The 19509-nt window shown below is 38.8% G+C and overlaps 1 protein-coding gene across 2 annotated transcripts in view; it reads left to right on the top strand.

Moving 5' to 3' along the window:
* YIPF7 (Yip1 domain family member 7) overlaps positions 1 to 5568 on the top strand; it is a 46619-nt gene extending 41051 nt beyond the window's left edge. For both annotated transcript variants that reach the window (XM_023253147.2, XM_045056429.1), the window contains 2 exons: positions 1785 to 1966; positions 5146 to 5568. In XM_023253147.2, coding sequence (XP_023108915.1) covers positions 1785 to 1966; positions 5146 to 5308 — 345 coding nt within the window. In that variant the 3' untranslated portion in view covers positions 5309 to 5568. The remainder of the gene's footprint in view (positions 1 to 1784; positions 1967 to 5145) is intronic.
* Positions 5569 to 19509: the final 13941 nt, after the last annotated feature.

Here is a 19509-nt window from a genome sequence, read left to right on the forward strand (position 1 = left end):
TTTGAAATTGTCACTATTTTCCAAGTGAGGCAAAATCACCCAATAGAGCAATGCATAACTGATGGGGATCTTTAAACATGTCTGCTAGCATTATTAGCATTATTTCACAAAAGAGCCGAAAACACAAAAGGTCCTCAGTAAGAACTTATTACAGCTAATGCAAGAGAGAATTCTGCAAGCATAGCCCCAGGGACATTTTGTGAAAGGACTTACTTGGTAGTGACCAATCTCCCCAGCTGTGCTGAGGAAGAAGAACTCAAAATCAATAGATAGTTTTGAACATTAATATGGTCATAACACTGTCCACGAATTAATTCTGAAGTAAATACCTTTTTACTCTGTAAGACATAAAGACTTTATAGATAACAGCCGTGGAGAAGAAAACATGACATCTAAAAAGCTCACTCTCTGAACTTACCAGATCCTTCATTGTTTTGCATAATTCCCACGAAAACCAGAGTCAGTCTATTTAATATTTATCTAGAATTTCTAACCAGCTTAATGTAAATATAAAAATTAAATGTGTTTCTTTCCTGGAGCTTTGGCATCCTCAGGTAGCCAACATTAAAATATCCCCTGTTGAATCAGTAGGAGACTGTGACTTTCCCTGGGTGAGTTTAATGGGAATATTTCTGCCCCCAGTCCATAGTGCCTTGTGGGAGATGGCTGTTTTTATGAGTCCTCAGAAAAATCAGTGTTGTATCCTGAACACTACTGACTTTCTTTAACAGTACGTAATTTATGAATCATTGTCAGTTGGTTTAACAAACCAGCTTCTCATGAAGTATGGTCAGTTAAACTGGTAATAGGCCTTATGAAAACAAAGGATTCTGTGGTCAAATAAGTTTGGTATATGCTAGGTTAAATACGGTTAAGCAAGTCCCATTATTTTAAGACTTGTTAGAGCTCCTATAGATATCCAGGATCTACTTTCAGAGCCAGACTTCCTAGGTGCAAAGCCAACTTGTACCACTTCACATTATTTTACTTTGGGCAAGTTACATTACTTTGGTGCATCTTAGTTTCCTCATGTGTAAAATGAGTGTAATAATGGTACCTATCTCATAAAGTTGTTGTAAGAATTAAATAAGCTAATAGACATGATATGCTTAGAATAGGTGCTAACATAGTAAATCCTATAGATATTAGCTGACATTAATAATTTGCCTTGTAAAATCTTCAAGACTAAATCGGATTTTTTCATTAATTTATTCATTTAATTATTCAACAAATAGGGGGAGAAAATATATTCTTACTTATGTCTGGTACTTCTAATAGGTGATCTATGATTTAACAAAACAACTAGGGGGGCGCCTGGGTGGCTTGGTTGGTTGAGCGTCCGACTTCGGCTCAGGTCATGATCTCGCAGTCCGTGAGTTCGAGCCCCGCATCGGGCTGTGTGCTGACAGCTCAGAGCCTGGAGCCTGTTTCAGATTCTGTGTCTCCCTCTCTCTCTGCCCCTCCCCTGTTCATGCTCTGTCTCTCTGTGTCTCAAAAATAAATAAACGTTAAAAAAAATTTAAAAAAATAAAAATAAAAAAACAACTAGGAATTTTTCATCTTCTCTGTGGCATGCTTATACCTCCCCAAGTATAGTCGGGGATGTTTATTTTCAGGACCTGAATTCATATGACAGCCACCGTTTTCTTCTGGAACTCCCAGTCTCCGATGACATGGAACGGTGTTGAACTGACTGATTCTAAAATGCTCTCTGCTTTGCTGATATTCCAATTTCCACCTGATGTTCCTTGTGTGTTCTAATGGTTTTCTTCCCATCCTTTCAGGCAGGAAAAGTTCAGTTTGGTTATGTGTATGGCATGAGTGCCATAGGTTGCCTCGGGATTCACACCTTACTGAACTTGATGAGCTCTTCAGGGGTGTCTTACGGCTGCGTGGCAAGTGTACTGGGTTACTGCCTGCTCCCCATGGTCATCCTGTCCAGCTGCGCTATCTTCTTTTCACTGCAGTAAGTGCCTGTGTGTGCTGACTGCCCCCACGTGCACAGTCATCTGTGAAGCTTGCCACACCAGTGGAACAGTTAACCTCTTTCGGATCTTTTTGGTAGTGGAATGGGGGAAACTATTAACGGCTACAGACAGACCCAGGAAAGTAGGTCAGTTTGGGCTCAGGCACTGTTCCTATTTGGATGATTTGAATAATAAATTCAACCAAGTTATCTTTGAAACTGGCACTTTGTAAGTTGTCACATTCTTCAATATGAACTATTGTCCGGGGTGCTCTAACAACTGCAGGAAATTCACTTGTTTGATTTTGGAAGAGTGAGTGCCTGGTGAACACTGACAAATTGCTTCAGTTCCCAAGCACTCTGCCTTCTAGGCAGGAAGCAACTGTTCTTTCTCAGCTGGGCTCCTTGCAGTGGAAAATTCCCAGGAACCCTGATGAGGATATTTATGCTAGAGAACTTTATAGCATGTATGTTCAGCCAATAGATTTTTTCTTTTTTTTTTACTTCCTGGGCAGATAGTATTTGCAATTCAAAACTATTAATGAGGATCCAGTAGGTATTTTTCTTTTGGGCACTTTCCCAGGGGATAGCACATCACTACCACTGGTTGGGGAGAGCAAGTAATTACATAGTCCTTTGTCCCCTACATGCCCTGAACCCAATAAATGTTTGCCATCAGTGCTCATTCTTCCATATCCAAAGGAGGCACAATTTGCATTTTTTTCTTGGATGATGCACATTTTAGGTTATTAACACTATATTGGATAGTATATTTCATGAAGAATTTACCAATGCCAAAGGTAGGCATTTTAAGAGAGCATTTAATAATTTTTAGATATCTCATATAGTTTTTTTTTTCAGAACATTATTGATAATGACTGAGTTGGAAATGTTTCTTTGTTTTAATATGGTTTTATTTTTAATTTTTGTCAATGTTTGTTTTTGAGAGAGAGAGAGAAAGAGAGACAGAGAGAGAGAGAGAGAGAGAGAGAGAGAGAGAGAGATGGAGTGCAAGCAGGGGAGGGGAAAGAGAGAGAGGAAGACACAGAATCCGAAGGAGGCTCCAGGCTCTGAACTGTCAGCACAGAGCCTGAACTCAGGAACCGCAAGATTATGACCTGAGCTGAAGTGAGATGCTCAACTGACTGAGTCAACCAGGCGCCTCAATATGGTCTCATTAAAAATATATATATTTTTAATGCTGATTTATTTTTGAGAGAGAGAGAGAGACAGAGACAGAGACAGAGACAGAGTGTGAGTGGGGGAGTGGCAGAGAGAGAGGGAGACACAGAATCCAAAGCAGGCTCCAGGCTCCAGGCTCCACGCTATCAGTGCAGAGCCTGATGTGAAGCTTGAACCCATGAACCTGAGCCGAAGTTGGATGCTTAACCAACTGAGCTACCCAGGCTCTCCAATATGGTTTAATTTTTAAAGTGTCATTCTTGAGAATAGCTTAGAGCAAACAGTTTATCAACAAGTATTCAACATTAAAGAAAGAAATGTAACAGAAAATGGACACCTTGAATGTGTAAATACAATGTGAGATACAGGTATACTTACTGAGTTTTATCCACGGAAAAATGCCCCTTTTTGTATATCATGTTCTTTAGCAAGCTTTCCCATTTATTAAGTTGTTTGGTTTAGACAGTTGACAAGTTAATACAGAGTTTAGTCCTGCAACTTCTGTTCTGTTTAATGCTTTTACCAAAGAATGCTATAATGATATACCATTTAAAAATTTAAGTTTAAAACATTATTTCCAGCAAAGTTGAGGTTTGGGGCATCTGACTCCAGATTATTAGGGGAAGAAAATAAAACTGAAATATTTTGATTTTGAGAATCATCAGAAAGTCTGGACCTTTTTTCATTAGATTTTCATTCTGAATTATAAAGGACGATTTAGAAATCTTTTAAATTATATTAAAGGAGAGTAAACTCTCTGACCCCGAGAACTGTTAAACTGAATTTTCCCTTTTGGGTATATTACTATATCACTCAAATCAATCATATATATAATTTTATACTTTTGTTCATAAAAGCTGTATATTAGATCAACCTATAAATTATTCCTAATAGATATTAATTAAACCAAGGGATATAATATTCATTCGAGAGCATTTTCAATGCTTTTGGTTTATTTATAATCTAAGGCATTATAAGCTACATTGTAGTTTTCACTTATTTTTCTTTGGTTCAGTTTTGAAACGTAAGTATTTTTGTCTTTCTTACAAACAGTAAACAAAATTCTCAACTTCAGAATACCAGGATCGAGTGAGACTGCAGTTCGATGGTGAAAGGAGCTATGTGCCAGTAGGAATTAGGAGATCTTGACCCAACGCCCATTTTACATGAATTTTCGTCGTGTCCCTTCACTGATCTAAAGCTGGGGACTAGACATCTCCTGATCTTTCCTAGCTCTTATAGCTTATTTTTCTAAATAACGCATTCTGTTTTGCACATATGGAAAGAAATTCACTCTTTGCTATCCACACCTCCTCTTTTATCCCCAAGGTGGCTAGACTTAGCCTTATTTGCCCATTTCTTCCTAAAGAGCCAATTGCCTCCACAGTTATTTTTGAAGATACCAACTTGAACAAATCCATTCCAATATTCTAAAAGACCCACAATACACCTACAAAAAGAATCTTCAGAGAAGAGGTGGGAGGCCACATACATATATGTGTTCCCTCCTTGAATTATGTCAGGCTTTGCTGTCTCAGATAGGAACCTGAGAAGTGGACCCGGGAGCAGTGACCGGGCACCCTACTGGAGTGCAAATCCAGTTGTCTTTCTGCTCACACCGGGAATAAATTTGGGAAGAAAGTGTGGGAAAACGAATCTGTAATTATAAAAGAAGACCCTAAACATAATTTATATAAAAGGTTTTCAGGAACTCAGATTTGAATGTTGACAGATGAGAGGGACTGCAGGTGAATTTTTGTATTTCTATTAGTTTAAGCTTTACCAAAACACCAAATGTTTACCTCCGACGGGGAATTTGACTCACAGATTTTCAAGCTGGGCAAGGCCTTTGAGTTCATACAGTTCCTCACCCTCATTTTACAAATGGAGAAAGTAGTTATAAATATTGTACCAAGGACATTTCAGAAGCAGCTCTGATTCAATAATCTCTTTTTCCTCTTGACATAAGGTAATCATCTCTTTTGTCTTTGCTATAGGGGCACCTTTGGAACTGTGTTGGCACTGGTCATCATTGGCTGGTGTAGTCTCTCAGCTTCCAAAATCTTCATTTCAGCCTTGAACATGGAAGGACAGCAGCTTCTCATTGCCTACCCTTGTGCCTTACTTTATGGACTTTTTGCCCTCCTCACAGTTTTCTGAGGAGTATTTGAGATGACGTTTCAAGATTCTATTTGTTTCCTGTTCACATTATCCTGGAAATGTGTTAACATTCATATTTGGTGATGCGATTTCTGCTTTATTACTATTGAGAGAATAATAAGCAAAGTGACAAAACAGCACTTAAGGATGGTGCTCTAATAACTTGTTTGGTTTGAATGATGTTTTTGTTTTTTGCTTTGATACATTAAAACATTTTAAAATACTTTAAAATAAAAGGGGATATTGTTGTTATGGATGGACCCTGCCTTTCTCAACGGATCTCTTTTTAAGAAATTTTATGCACATAAAATCATTTAATGACTGCACAAAGCAAATCAATGGTGAGGCTTTTGAGAAACATTCATGACAATTCAAGCTATGTTCACATGGTGAAGGTCATACTGTCCAGTACCTTTGGAGAATTGCGGGGGAGGCTTATATAGGGTTTTATTTACCTGAGAACTCAAAGAACCTCCTGTTTTTCAATTCATTTACTGTAACAACTGTTTTTTGGTCCCATTTGAACAATCCACTAATTCACCACTTTTCAAGCCCTCACTTCCTTCTTTCTTGGTTTAGATGCCATGGTCCATTATCATAATTTCTTTCTCTCATGTGTCCTCAGTAACCTTACCATTTGCTCTCTAAGTATATAAATGTGATGAGAGGAAATCCCACTTGTCTCACTTTAATTATATTTCTATATCCTAAATGGCTCCACAGTTCTGCCTTTTGAATCCTACTACATTACCCTGCTGCATTTGTTTTTACACCTTCCGAGATGATTATATCACACCATTTCTTCACTGCTTACATCTCCAATACTCCTTCCTCATTTCTCACTGTTGGTTGATGACCTTTCTTCACATTTTATTGAAAAATTAAAACATCCAGAAGAAAAGTGCTGCATCTTCCTACCACCAGATCTAACAGCCTACATGCAGCTTTGCATATATATGTATGTGTGTGTGTGTGTGTGTGTGTGTGTGTGTACATACAGAGAGTGTGTACACACACACAAGCATATTCTACATTCCCTCCTGACACAGTCTCCTCTCTTCACAGCCAGCCTTTCCACCTATGTAACTAATGTTTTCCTCTTGATCTGTTTAAATTCTGACTCCAATTCCAGTGTGTAGGGGTTTATCCCACTCCACCAAGCAATGTTCCAACACCAGCTGGAGCCTTCCAATTTGACTCAGTTCTGACACTATCCACCTGGCGAGAGTGTCAGATCCCATGGGTTATAGGCTCAGTCCCACAAGTCTGCTCTCAGCCCCCATTTCAGATGCCAATTGCAATTCCAGGTTGTCACCTCTGTTTCTGACAAACTGGTTATAGATTAGAGGTTCCAATGATCTCCTCCTTGGGTTTGATTAATTTTGCTGAGCCAGCTCACAGAACCCAGAGAAACATTGTATTTACTGGATTTACCAGTTTATTATAAAAGGATATAACTGAGGAACAGCCAGGAGGAAGAGATGCAAGGAATGAGGAAAGGACACCGAGCCCCGGTGTTCTCTCAAGGGATGTCATTGTCTCAGTAACTCCACAGGTTCACCAACCCAGAAGCTCCCTGATCCTTTTGAGTTTTTATGGAGGGTTCATTACATAAGCATGATTGATTCAGTCACTGGCCATTGGTATTGAATTCATTCTCCAGTCCCTCTTTCCTCCCAGCAGCCTGGGGAATAGGAAGGACTGAAAGTTCAACTCTCTGTTCACAGGTTTGGTTCCCTTGGCATCCAGGCCCCAGTCTGGGGGCCTCTCCAAAAGTCACCTTATTAACATAACAAAAGACATCTTTAGGACATTTCAAGGGTTTTAGGAGTTTTGTAAGGAAACAGGGGTAAAGACCAAATGTATATTTCATATGAGAAATTACAGTTTCATACCTGTCATTCATATCAGAACATAAACATGTCTCATTATCTCTTATCTTTAAATAAAAATCCTTTGAGGGGCACCTGGGTGGCTCAGTCAGTTGGTTGTCCGACTTCAGCTCGGGTCATGATCCCACACTCTGTGGGTTTGAGCCCCGCTTAGGTCTCTGTGCTGACAGCTCAGAGCCTGGAGCCTGTGTCTCCCCCTCTCTCTGCCCCTCCCCTGCTCATGCTCTGTCTCTCTCTGTCTCAAAAATAAATAAGAACATTTAAAAATTAAACAATAAATAAATAAAAATCCTTCGATTCACTATCATTTTCCAGTTATGACCCATTTCTGTAATAAAAATCTTTGAAAGAAGTGTCTATTGTCTCTCCCACCATCCATTCTCTTTCTTACAGTCCAGCCAAGATTCAGTACCCTATTCATCAAGGCCACCTTTTTCAAATCAGCAATAACCTCCATACCTTGCAAAATCCAGTGGTCAATTCTAATTCATTTTATTTGGACTCTCACAGGTATTTGGTTATCCTCCTCATCAATTTCCTTCTGCCCTTGTGCCAAAGCACTTCTTCACTAGACTTCTGGGGGCATCTGATGTTCTCCTCCCCCCCCACCCTTTATGTCACTGGTGGCTCCTTCTCCATCTCTTTGGGCTTTATTCCTCTTCTGAATCTCAAATCGCTTCTTTATATATACCCACTTACTAGATGAGCTCATTTAATTGCATAGCTTTAAAATCTAATCACTCCCAAACTTCCATCTCCTATCTAGCAGTCTCCCCTAAGCTCTTGACAGGAACCACGAATCACCCAGTTGCTCAGTCTAAAAACTAGTAGTCTGTCTTCATCACCCTGACTTTTACTTCCAACATCCAATCCACCAGAACATCCTGTTGACTCTGTAATCAAAATGTATCACTGCATGCCCTATTTCAAGTCATGATCATCTGTTACCTAACTGAAGCGATCTTCTTATTGGTCTTTAGCTTCCATACTTTCTCCCCAATAGACTTTTCTACAAACAGCAGGCTTCGTGGTCCTTTAAAAAGGTAAATCAGTTGTTTATCCCAACTCCAAGGCCCTCTTATGGCTTTACTTCATATTTACAATAAAATCCAACAGTTTCTCATAGCTCAGAAGTTTATTATTCAAAGAGAGGTCTTCAGAACAGCAGCATTAGCATCCTTTGAAATATTGTTAGAAATTCAGAATCCCAGCCCTTGCCCCAGACCAACTGAACCAGAGTCTGTGTTTTAACAAGATCCTAGATGATTTGTATGCACCACAAAGTTTGCAAAGCACTACTGGAGAGATGAAGGACTTCACTGCATGACCTAATCGTGTTTTGCCTTTCTGGCCTCATCTTCTTCCATTTTCTCCTTTGTTCCCTGGTATTATTGCCACTTCTTGGACCACCATGTTTATCCACCTCAAGATCTTTACTGTTCAGTGTACCTGCAATATTTTTCCCTTTAAATCTTCCATCTTAGGGGCGCCTGGGTGGCGCAGTCGGTTAAGCGTCCGACTTCAGCCAGGTCACGATCTCGCGGTCCGTGAGTTCGAGCCCTGCGTCAGGCTCTGGGCTGATGGCTCAGAGCCTGGAGCCTGTTTCCGATTCTGTGTCTCCCTCTCTCTCTGCCCCTCCCCCATTCATGCTCTGTCTCTCTCTGTCCCAAAAATAAATAAAAACGTTGAAAAAAAATAAAAAAAAAATAAATCTTCCATCTTAGTCAGGTCTCTGTTCATGTTTTACTTCCTTAGAGAGACCTTTACCGGCAATTCTTTCTGAAACAGTACACTTCCCCACTTTGCTCAGTCTATTCTATTGTCTTACACCCCTACAGTTCTTACAATTACCTGAAATTATGTTATTATTTGCTTGTTTGCTTTCTATCTCTAAACACTTTGAGGCCAGAGACCTTGTCTCTATAAACAACAGTTCCTAACAAGAATAGCAGATTAATACATATATATTGAATGAATGAATGAAACAATGAATCAATGAATGAGACAGGAGTTTGGTATTTATCCTCATAGTAAAGAAGACAACCAAGTTTGTTCCAGCCATAATAGAAATTACAGTGGCAATGGGAGTGGGGTGGGGAATAGATAATGAACAAGTAAACAATAAATAAACAAGACAATTACAAAGTGTGAGAAAGATACTAAGGTACCCCTTTCTACAAAGAAGGCGGTACTTTAGTAAATGTTGAGTTTTGTAGTTTATAACCAATTAATGGACCTGTTAGTGAAGTGTGGAATTCTCTTCAGTTCTTGCTCCTTCTATTTGAACTGAGATGGTCCTGTGGACTCTTTGTTTAAGAGACATGAAGTAAGCATGCTGTTTATTTAAATGATTTATTTATAAAATCGACCTATTGCTTAGCGGTGCATTTACATTACAGACTTCAGACTTATTTTTCAAAAGTGCTTTTACTAAAATAAGTTATAGGTAAAAATTGCTCTAAATTCAGGATGTAAGCCGACATTTTTCTAGGCATAGAAACAGTCATACACAGAAAAGGTTTGATGTTTTTACTATGACAAACTATAACCTCCTTATAAATAGCCACAAAACAAAATACTAAATATTTCATAACAGCAAGAAATAAGAATAAATTCTATTTAATAGTTCCTAATGGCAAAATTATGAAATACATGAGAATTAATGTTAAAATAAAAATATATGATTTCCATGAAAATAATTACAAAATACAAGATTCACTTTTTAAGAAGACCAGAATCTGCAGATGGATATGCTATAGCCCAGGACAAGATACTGAACTTCGTAAAAGAATGTCCCCAAAATAACTGTATAGACTTAATATAATTCCAACTGAAATTCTTAGAATATTTTTCTTGGAGGTTGGCAAAGTGATTTTAAGATTAATCTGAAAAAAAATAAGCAAATATATAGCCATGAAGAGTTGGAAATAATCCAAAAATGTATTGCAATAGGCAGTGAGTTAAATCAATTATTTTTCATCTCTATGGTTGAATGCTAGGTAACTATATAAAAATAATTTTGAAGAATTGTAACATGAGAAAATATATGTATTAAATTCTTATACTTCTGATATTAACTGAGGACTTACTGTGGACTGACTTAGATGCTTGACATTATAAACTCACTTACTCTTTGCAGTAATTTTATGAAGTGCTCTTATCATCAGGTCCATTTTACAGATGAGGCTACTGAGTTACCGAAAGACTAAATCACTTGCTCAGGGTTATTTAACCAGCAAGCAGGATTTGACTCAGGGAAGCCTGACTCCAGAGTGCATAACCACAACACCACAACATAATATTGCCTATTACTGAGCAAAAACCCTCACTGCATCTTCATGGTCACCAACATGTCTACTATTTATTCTACTCAGATTTATACTTTCCCTTCAACCTTGGTCAACTAGACAGAACCAAAAACCTTTACCTGATGGAGAATAATAGTACAGAAGAAGAATCCAGAATGTTTGAAAGAAATAAAACGTTAATTGCATGACTCCTGGGTCCACTTCTGAACTCTAGCAGGAATATGCTGTGCATATGCAGATCTAGTTAGCATTTAGATAGGAAAATTTCAGAAAACATAGGCCTCTCCCCCCATTCCAATGAGTGAGGGTATTATATGGATTTGTATGAAATAGCAATATTTTAATTTTCTAATAAATGGTGAAATTTATTTATTTTCAGTAGAGTATATGTCACAGAATAAATGGTAAAGGGAAAGGAAGCACACTCGAGATGCACAACTAGAAATATATGTTTTTAGTTTAATGGACTCTGACAAACCTTTTCACCTTCCCTTCTCGAATGCTTTCAAATTCTTTTATCTGAGAATGTAACATTTTCCCACTTTTCTGTCTTTACTGGTTGGATAAAAGTTACAGACTATGTGCTAAGGGTAAATGGCACATTTGGAGTCAAGAAATGGCCTTCATTTTTACAGGAATGATTGGGGACATGTGCTGAAAATAAAAGTCCTGAATTACTTAGACTCAAATGCCCCAGTTCACAACAGTTTAACTAGGGCAGTGGCCTTTGCAACATTTGAGGGCAGATGTTTTCCTACTCTGCTCTGGTTCCCAGTGAAGAACGTCAACTGTGAGACCACAGTGACAATCTCCTGCTCCTCTCTTTCTTAGAGCACTGTATGTTTTGTTTTGTTTTTTTAACATGATTTATTGTCAAATTGGCTAACAGAGCACTATACGTTCCATACCATTTCTCAGCGACTCAGTCAAGGATTCGCAGCTTTTCAAATCAGTTTTCATTTCTAAATGGAAGTTTGGAATGATTTAAAAAAACAAAGTTTAAAAGCCAACCAGACTATGTCACAGAGAATCCATGATGGTGGTAACCGACTACATATTTTCAGGGAAAAAAAAAAGTTTTTTTCATGAATATAGGATTCATGGGCTTTTACACTGCTAATTATCCATGCAAAGTGGTAAAAATACATACAAGGACATTGATGTCAAAGAAAGAAGAATGAAGGAAAGAGGAAAGAAATATAAAAGGAAAGTAGAAAGGGAGGGAGGGAGGGAGAAAGGGAGGTAATGGGAAGGAAGGAAGGAAGGAAGGAAGAGAGGGAGGGAGGAATACTAGATTCTGGTCCTGGTTTGCAGGTAAACAGCTTGCTGACTTTTTCACATGGAAAATGGAGTGAATGATCCAGAGCTTGTGAGGTCTAGAAAAGATGTTGCACATAAATTACCTAACCTGGTGCCAGGAACATAGTAATTAGTAAGTGGATACTTGTGCCGGCTGTAATAGATCCTCCAGGATGAGCTTTTAAGATAGACTATTTGTTTTTCCATTAAATCATGAATAAAATTATGAGTAAAGGAAGATGACCTTAACTGATATACATACTTAGTGGAAAACAATTGTTTTGAAATAGTAATGCAGTTGATGAGGGGATCATGTCAAGGCTAACTAAAGTTTTTTTTGAAGTGTTACTAGAAATATTAACACAATTTTATGAATTAGAAATTAACGTCTTTGTTGAAGTTGAATTATTTGTCTACCAAGCAGCTAAACCTCTTTCTTATATTCAAGGTGTCCCCCCACCCACCGCCATCTGCCAAAGCAGGCAGTTCTAGCCTCTCTCTCTCACTCCTGGCAGCTAGTGGCAAGTGAGCCGAGATCAGCCAGTTAGATCGTGTTGTTTAGCACTTGGACTCCTGATAAACTGGTGCAAAAGCAGGGGGACAATTAAGGAGTGCTAAAGAACAGCAGGCAAAGGCAGAGCAGGCAGAGGGCCTTCTTGCTGACCTCGTGACCTCATGCAAGGTGTGCACAGCCTCAGTTGCTGCCCAAAACAAGGTGCAGTGAGCTCACTGCCTAAATAGGCCCTGCAATCTGTCTCGCTCTTTAAAATATGGAATCTTGGGGCGCCTGGGTGGCGCAGTCGGTTAAGCGTCCGACTTCAGCCAGGTCACGATCTCACCGTCCGTGAGTTCGAGCCCCGCGTCGGGCTCTGGGCTGATGGCTCAGAGCCTGGAGCCTGTTTCCGATTCTGTGTCTCCCTCTCTCTCTGCCCCTCCCCCGTTCATGCTCTGTCTCTCTCTGTCCCCCCCAAAAAATAAATAAACGTTGAAAAAAAATTAAAAATATGGAATCTATGGAATTTATCCCTATTTAATAAAAAGTGAGGGCCACGTAGATAAGTGGCCATCATGAACTCCCCTCCAAGGGTCATCTGTGGAACAGACGAAAATGAGAGAGAAGCCAGTACAAGTACAAGCAAGATTGTTCTTTTGTCAAAAGTGTATTAGAGGACCTTTTACAGAATCTTTCCACATTTCTTGGATTCTCTCAGAATTTGATTATTTGTAGAGGCCTCAAAATGCTGTTTAGTGGTTTTATGTTTGATATTCTTCATTTTCCCAGAAGAACACTGGGAATCTCTACTACTGTGGAGAGTCCAAAAAATATATAGAATGTGCAATGATATTTTTATTCCTAGCATTATTTCTGTAAACACTGACCACAAAAGCATTTATTTTATATCTACTTGGATATGACCCTTGGTTTGTCCCTCTGCAAGGAACCACAGAGGCTGGTGTAATACTCTGAACACCTGTAACTTATACTTACCTTATTTATCTGCTCTGAATCATGAGTGCTATTAAGAAACAATGCTTAATTAAAATGATAAATCAGAAATATAAATAATTCCTCCCTGATACGAATTAGTGCTTACTTATCTTATTAGAAATACCGCTTCCAGGAAGATTTCCCAAATTAAATTCCCTGCTGCATACACTATTCCACAAGTCTTTTCTCACGTATGAACTTTGATAAAATGGCTCCCTTCAATAGCCATTAGTATTTACTTAAACATTTTATTTTCATAAATTGTCTTAAAATAATGAAAAATTCTATGTGCTGATCTTTGCTCTCAACCACAGTTTAAACTAACCTTGAGGAGATTCTTTTTGAGCAGAATAAACTAATCCAGAATACTTTAACATTGTCACCAGAAACATCCTGGATCATGTGCACAGCTGCACAGAACTTCAGAGCCAGCAGTCCTGGGGTGGTGAACCATCTTCTCTCTTAAGTGACCTACATCCGCCAACACCAGGTCTCCATTGCAACTCGCATCTCCAGGAGTGGGTCAGTAGAGGTGTTTGTTTGTTTATTTTCCAGATTCTTCCACTCTGGCTTTCTACTTTTTTTTCCTTCCCTGGGTAGAAGAGGGAACAATATTATGTATGTATACAATAGACTGGAAGTATCTGGAAGAACTAATATATGGTGGGCATCTATTATATTTCAGTGTTTTATATCTGAAGTATATATTTATTTATCATCAGAAAAAGCAATGAGACTTTATGCTAATAAAAAAATATAAAGTAAGAGAATCCAAGCCATTTTTATATGTTTCCATGGCATCCTGTATCTACTCCTGTTGTAGGTATTAAAGATGCATGTTTATTTGTCTATATCTTCAGTAGAGTTAAACGTCTTGGAGATACTGATTGCATTGCTTTGTTAGGGTTGCTATCATGAAGTTGCACAGACAGGCTCTCTGAAGTCCAAGATCAAGGTGTTAGCAGGTTTGGTTTCTTCTGAGACCTCTCTGGTTGGTTTTCAGGTGGCTGCCTTCTCCTCATGTTCTCACATATTCTTTCCTTGGTCTGTTTTCTATGTTTTAACGTTCACTTCTTTAAAGGACACTAATCATACTGGATTAAGGCCCACCCACGTGACCTCATTTTACCTTAAAGGCCCTATCCACAACTACATTCATATTCTGAAGTTCTGCATCTTAACACTTCAGCATATAAATTGGGGAGAGGGGAGCACAGTTCAGTCTACAACACTCTCCATGTCTAATCATTTTTATATCCTTGTATCATTTTCTATGCCAGAAAGGTAGTGCTTGTTTCTATCATACCATCTTCTCATCCAAGTAATTTTCTAATCTTCTCCTCAACCTGCTAAGAACAACTATTTTTCTATACTCCCTATAACACACCCCTTCCCCATCATCACCTCCCCCTTTTATAGGATCTTTAAGGAAATATGGCCACTGCCAACAGTTCCTTCCCTCTCTGTACACATGTGTTACTTCACGTCTTGAATTTGGGCTACTTGTGACTTACGGTGGAAATGACCATCATGGTTCTGAGCCCAAACTTTAGGAGGATTAGCTGCTTCTGCTTTCTGCCTCTTGAAACCTTGAGCCACTGTTCAAGAAGTTCAGGCTGCTCTGTTGGCATAAGACACTACACAGAAGAGCACTGAAGTCCCGAAATGGTAGTGATGAAGATGTCTTGGACATATAGCTCTAACCTTGAGAATATGCTGATAAGAGCTCAAACTAAAAGCACTGTCTCTGCCTGACCACTGTCTTTTGAGGCCGTAACTGCCTTTGTGTATGTTTGATTCACTGAAGCCCTGCCCCCATTTGGCCACTTTGAAAATGGATGGATTACCATTACCTTGGAGAATTACTTCACATGAGCCCAGTACACAGAGGAGGCAATAAAGGCAATCTTGCCTTCTGTCCCTACCCAAGAAGTTAACTGACTCTGTCCAAAGGGAACTCCAAGCCTCTAAACAATTTAATAAAATTAATGTATTTTTAGGACAAACTCTTGCACTTTTAACATAAAACCAATTTCACATAATTTGAAATCTATTCACTGGAGCAACCATCCACAGAATGGTTCTCAAATATCCTTGAACCTGAAATGCCTGTTAAGGTACAATTGGTTCTGTCAACATTCCCTGCACAATTTTAATGAGAAAAAAAATTAAAAGCACACTTCTCTGTACGGCCAGTCATTAATCACTGCAATGATAGCTGGGAAGTAAATTAACTGATAGTATAACCTCTTCCCCTTCAGAAGCTAAGTAATCATAAAGGTACCGCAGGAAAATTGGTTACATCTGAACAAATCTTTTAAGAAGTGATGATAATTAAAAATGTTAAAATCAAACTTGTTTTTTTGTTGTTGTTTTGTGGGTTTTTTAGTTAAAAACAGAACTCTGAGGACTTCAAATATGGAGGTAGCACTGCACTTCTTGTCTTTTTCCCACTGTCACATCCTGCATGCTTCTCAGGCCATGCCTTTACCCTCTTTCTTGTCACCCTATCCTCCAGGGGACCCTTTTGTATCCACTGAGGACTTAGGATCCTTACTGTGTCCTGCTCTTTTCTCAAGGGACCTACATACCCACGTAGATGGTGTATCCTGGGCTCTAGGCTCTGAGGTCCTGGATCACTGCCCTAGCCTTTATTTCTCTTCTGTCAAGTGTGTTACTATTACAGCCACACTTTGGACTTTGCTGTCACCAGAATTGTTCCATCTCGAAAGAAAAACTTTATTAGCGTCATCTGTTCTTCAATTCTTTCCTTTTGTATTTCAGTATGCTTCTCCCATCCAGAGATACTTCACTCTGGTTACTATTCAGGCCAGATATCAGTGTCTCACCCTCAGCTCCCTAAGTTCTCTGCACCTTCTGCCAACTTGCTTTGCTCAGCTGCATACAACCTTGGTTCCACACCAACTCTTGGTTTCCTAATTTCTTACTTGGTCTTGTGGGAGCAGCTAGAAAACTGGAGAATCCCACAACTACATTGATTAGTCTGGTTTCAAGTTTATAAACTAAAATATCAAATGGGTTCTCAAAGCTACTCAATTTTTATAAGTGTAAAACATGGTTATTACACAACTTATGAAAATAAACCAAAAGCAAACTGTGGAGAGAAAATCAACCTATAATATCGCACAGAAAAACTGCCATTAAGATTTTGGTGCCTTTCCTCCCAACCTTATTTCTATGTACATAAAAGACAAATGGTACATATTATTTTCACAAAAAGCCCATAAAATGCATTTAGTCTATGGCATGGAGCTTATTTCCAATGTCTAACTTTTAATGATATCATAATATCCTGCCTTTTAGACATGTTACAATTTATTTTTAGTTTTCCCTTACTGATGGATAGTTAGACTGCTAGTGACCAGCAACTCAAAGTTTTTCTCTAGAATGAATTCCTAAAAAAAGAACCTAGGAGCTAAAGAAAATAGCAGTTTTGATGTTCTTAATGTACTTTGACAAATTGTCTTTGAGAACATTGAGAACAGTAGATACCAGTAACGGTGGAAGTAACAACTATTGCCCTACATTTGGGACACTGAGTCACATACATAAACGTAGCACTGAGAGCATCTAAAAGGCTTTGTTAAATTAAGTGACCAAAATTTATGTGTATTTCTTTGATTATTAGTAAGATCCAACTTTTTACTTTATAAATTTCTTGGTATCAATGAATTACCTCTTCCCATTTTCCAGACAATCATTTGGACTATTCCTGGCCATCTCACCTTATCATTCCTTTTAGTCTCTCTCAATAGTCATTGTTGTTGTCCAATAGTCATCCACTCCAACTCCACACCTTCTCAATGTTGCTTTTAAATTATATTGAGTTCACCTGCAAAAATATTCCTTCCACTTTGCCCCCACGCTCTGTCTCATGTACCACGTAGATTTGTTTACTGACAACTCAGGACCATATTCCCCTTTGTGTGTGTTACTTTGCATCCCATGGGCTAGAAACCTTGGAATTACATTTACTGAAATTCCCCAAGAGTATTCCAGGTAAGATTCCAAAAAGTCTTTCATGCAAGATGTAGCAGGTTGAAAAGAAGCAGAAAGCATCATTTATCCTAGGCAGTGGTAGGCAAACATGATCTTTGGCAGAAGACAAATACAGATGCTCCCCAACTTAGGATGATTTGACTTACAACTTTTTGACTTTAGGAAAGTGTGAAAGTGACACACATTCAGTAGAAACTGTACTTCAAGTTTTGAATTTTGATCTTCCCAGGCCAGCAATATGCCTGCAGTACAATACTCTCTGATGTTGGGCAGTTGCAGCAAGATGCAGCTCCCAGTCAGCCTGTGATCGTGAGGGTAAACAACTATATGCTTATTACCTTCTGTACCCATATAACTATTCTGGTTTTCACTTTCAGTACAATATGCAATAAATCATGTGAGATATTCAACACTAATATAAAATAGGCTTTGTGTTTCACGATTATACCCAACTGTAGGCTAATACAAGTGTTCTGAGTACATGTAAGGTAGGCTAGGCTAAGATAAGATGGCAGATGGGTTAGGTATGTTCAATGCATTTTCAACTTAGGATATTTTCATCTTATGAAGGGTTTATCTGGACAAAACTCCATCATAAGTTGAGGAAGATCTGCATGAGGTTTTCCCACCTTCGGGGTACTCTCTCATCGGTCATCCAATTTGATGCTATGGGCAGTAAAGGTTATTACTGGCATTTTCCCACAATCCCCATATAAATCAAACTCTCGAATTCTAGAGGCTTTCCTGTTAGGTATCCAGCTCCAGACCAAAATCCTATGTGATTATGCAGGCTGGACCCCAGGCAATTACAAGGCTTTGCCAAGCAGGCCTCTGAGGGGGAAGCTGCCCTCGTCATACCAGGCTTGCTGCATAGCCAGGGCATTGAAGTTCATTGGAGGGAATGATAGTCAAGAAGTCAGGCTCCTCTGGGCCAGCCAATGTTCATATACATATTGCAGACACTGTTATCAGGAGGTGTAGGGTGTCTCTGCACTTCCCAGACTTTTCCGCTGCTAGCTCTTCCCTAAGTCCTGCTTGCCAGCTAACAGGTCCATAAAAAAGGTAAAGCTTTTTGTTCAGAACTCCTCAGTAGTGCCATCCTTATCACATCCACCTGACCCCTGCCCAGTGCCAGTCCTGGAGGAAAAACAGAACGCTGGGAAGCCAGTGTCTCCTTTTGTTTCTGGCTTGCACTTGTGGTAACAAATGAATAAAGGCTTGACTAATTTTTCAGTTTGACTTGTTGCCATAATTGATCATATCACACCTGATCACTGGACCCCCACATCTTTGCTTTCCTGGTCCTAACACCCTGTGTTAAATCCCTTCCAACATCAAACACCTGGGGTTTCTTCTTTTGTTCTGACAGAATCCTTACTGATACATGTAACCAGTTTTCTTCTTTCTCTCCTGCTTTCCAGGAAGAAATGTTACATTTCCTGCTCAGGGTTAATAGTTCCCTTTCTCAGTAATTTATTAACTTTATCATTTAATCATATTTATTATGCATCCGGTACTGTGTTATTATCCCTGGCACTGTGTTAGTTCCTAAGAATATAAGATGAAGACAGTCTACACCCTCAAGGAGTTCATTGTCTTAACTCTATGACACAAATGGACAGATGATTGCAATTCAAAAGTAATCACAGGGTACTATAGGGAAGTGTAGTCAATAGTTATGTAGTCAATAGTTATGTATTCACACAGGAGGTGATATCTTGGGTCAGAAAAAATCATATAATAAAAATTTGTTGAATAATGCTGAATAGAAATGGGGGTTTGTAAGAGGGTATGAGGCTGAGGAAAATAGGAAGGGGGAGAGACACCATGGCCAGAGGACAAGGGAGATCTTTATCTAAGAAAAAGAAAAGAGAAACACTGTGTGTGTAGAAAACTACAAGTAGCCATGTGTTGCTTGATCATAAAGTGTGAAGGAGGGAGGAGAGGAGATGACCTTGGAAATCGGGTGGTGGTCAGCAAATATAATGATTGTATTCACTTTAAGGAGGACTTTGTGCTTCATCTTGAAGGGAATCAGGAGTTATTAAAGAATTCTATGAAGAGAAGTTGTCAATTAAAAAATGAGTTCCTTGAGGAATTTTATGCACCCATCACAATTAAAATCATTCTGTAACATGGTCTAAAACCTTTCAAATTCTTGGAGGCTTCTTGGCAGCTTCCTATGAAGAATCA

The sequence above is a fragment of the Felis catus genome, chromosome B1 (assembly GCF_018350175.1).
Source record: "Felis catus isolate Fca126 chromosome B1, F.catus_Fca126_mat1.0, whole genome shotgun sequence".
Taxonomy (NCBI): domain Eukaryota; kingdom Metazoa; phylum Chordata; class Mammalia; order Carnivora; family Felidae; genus Felis; species Felis catus.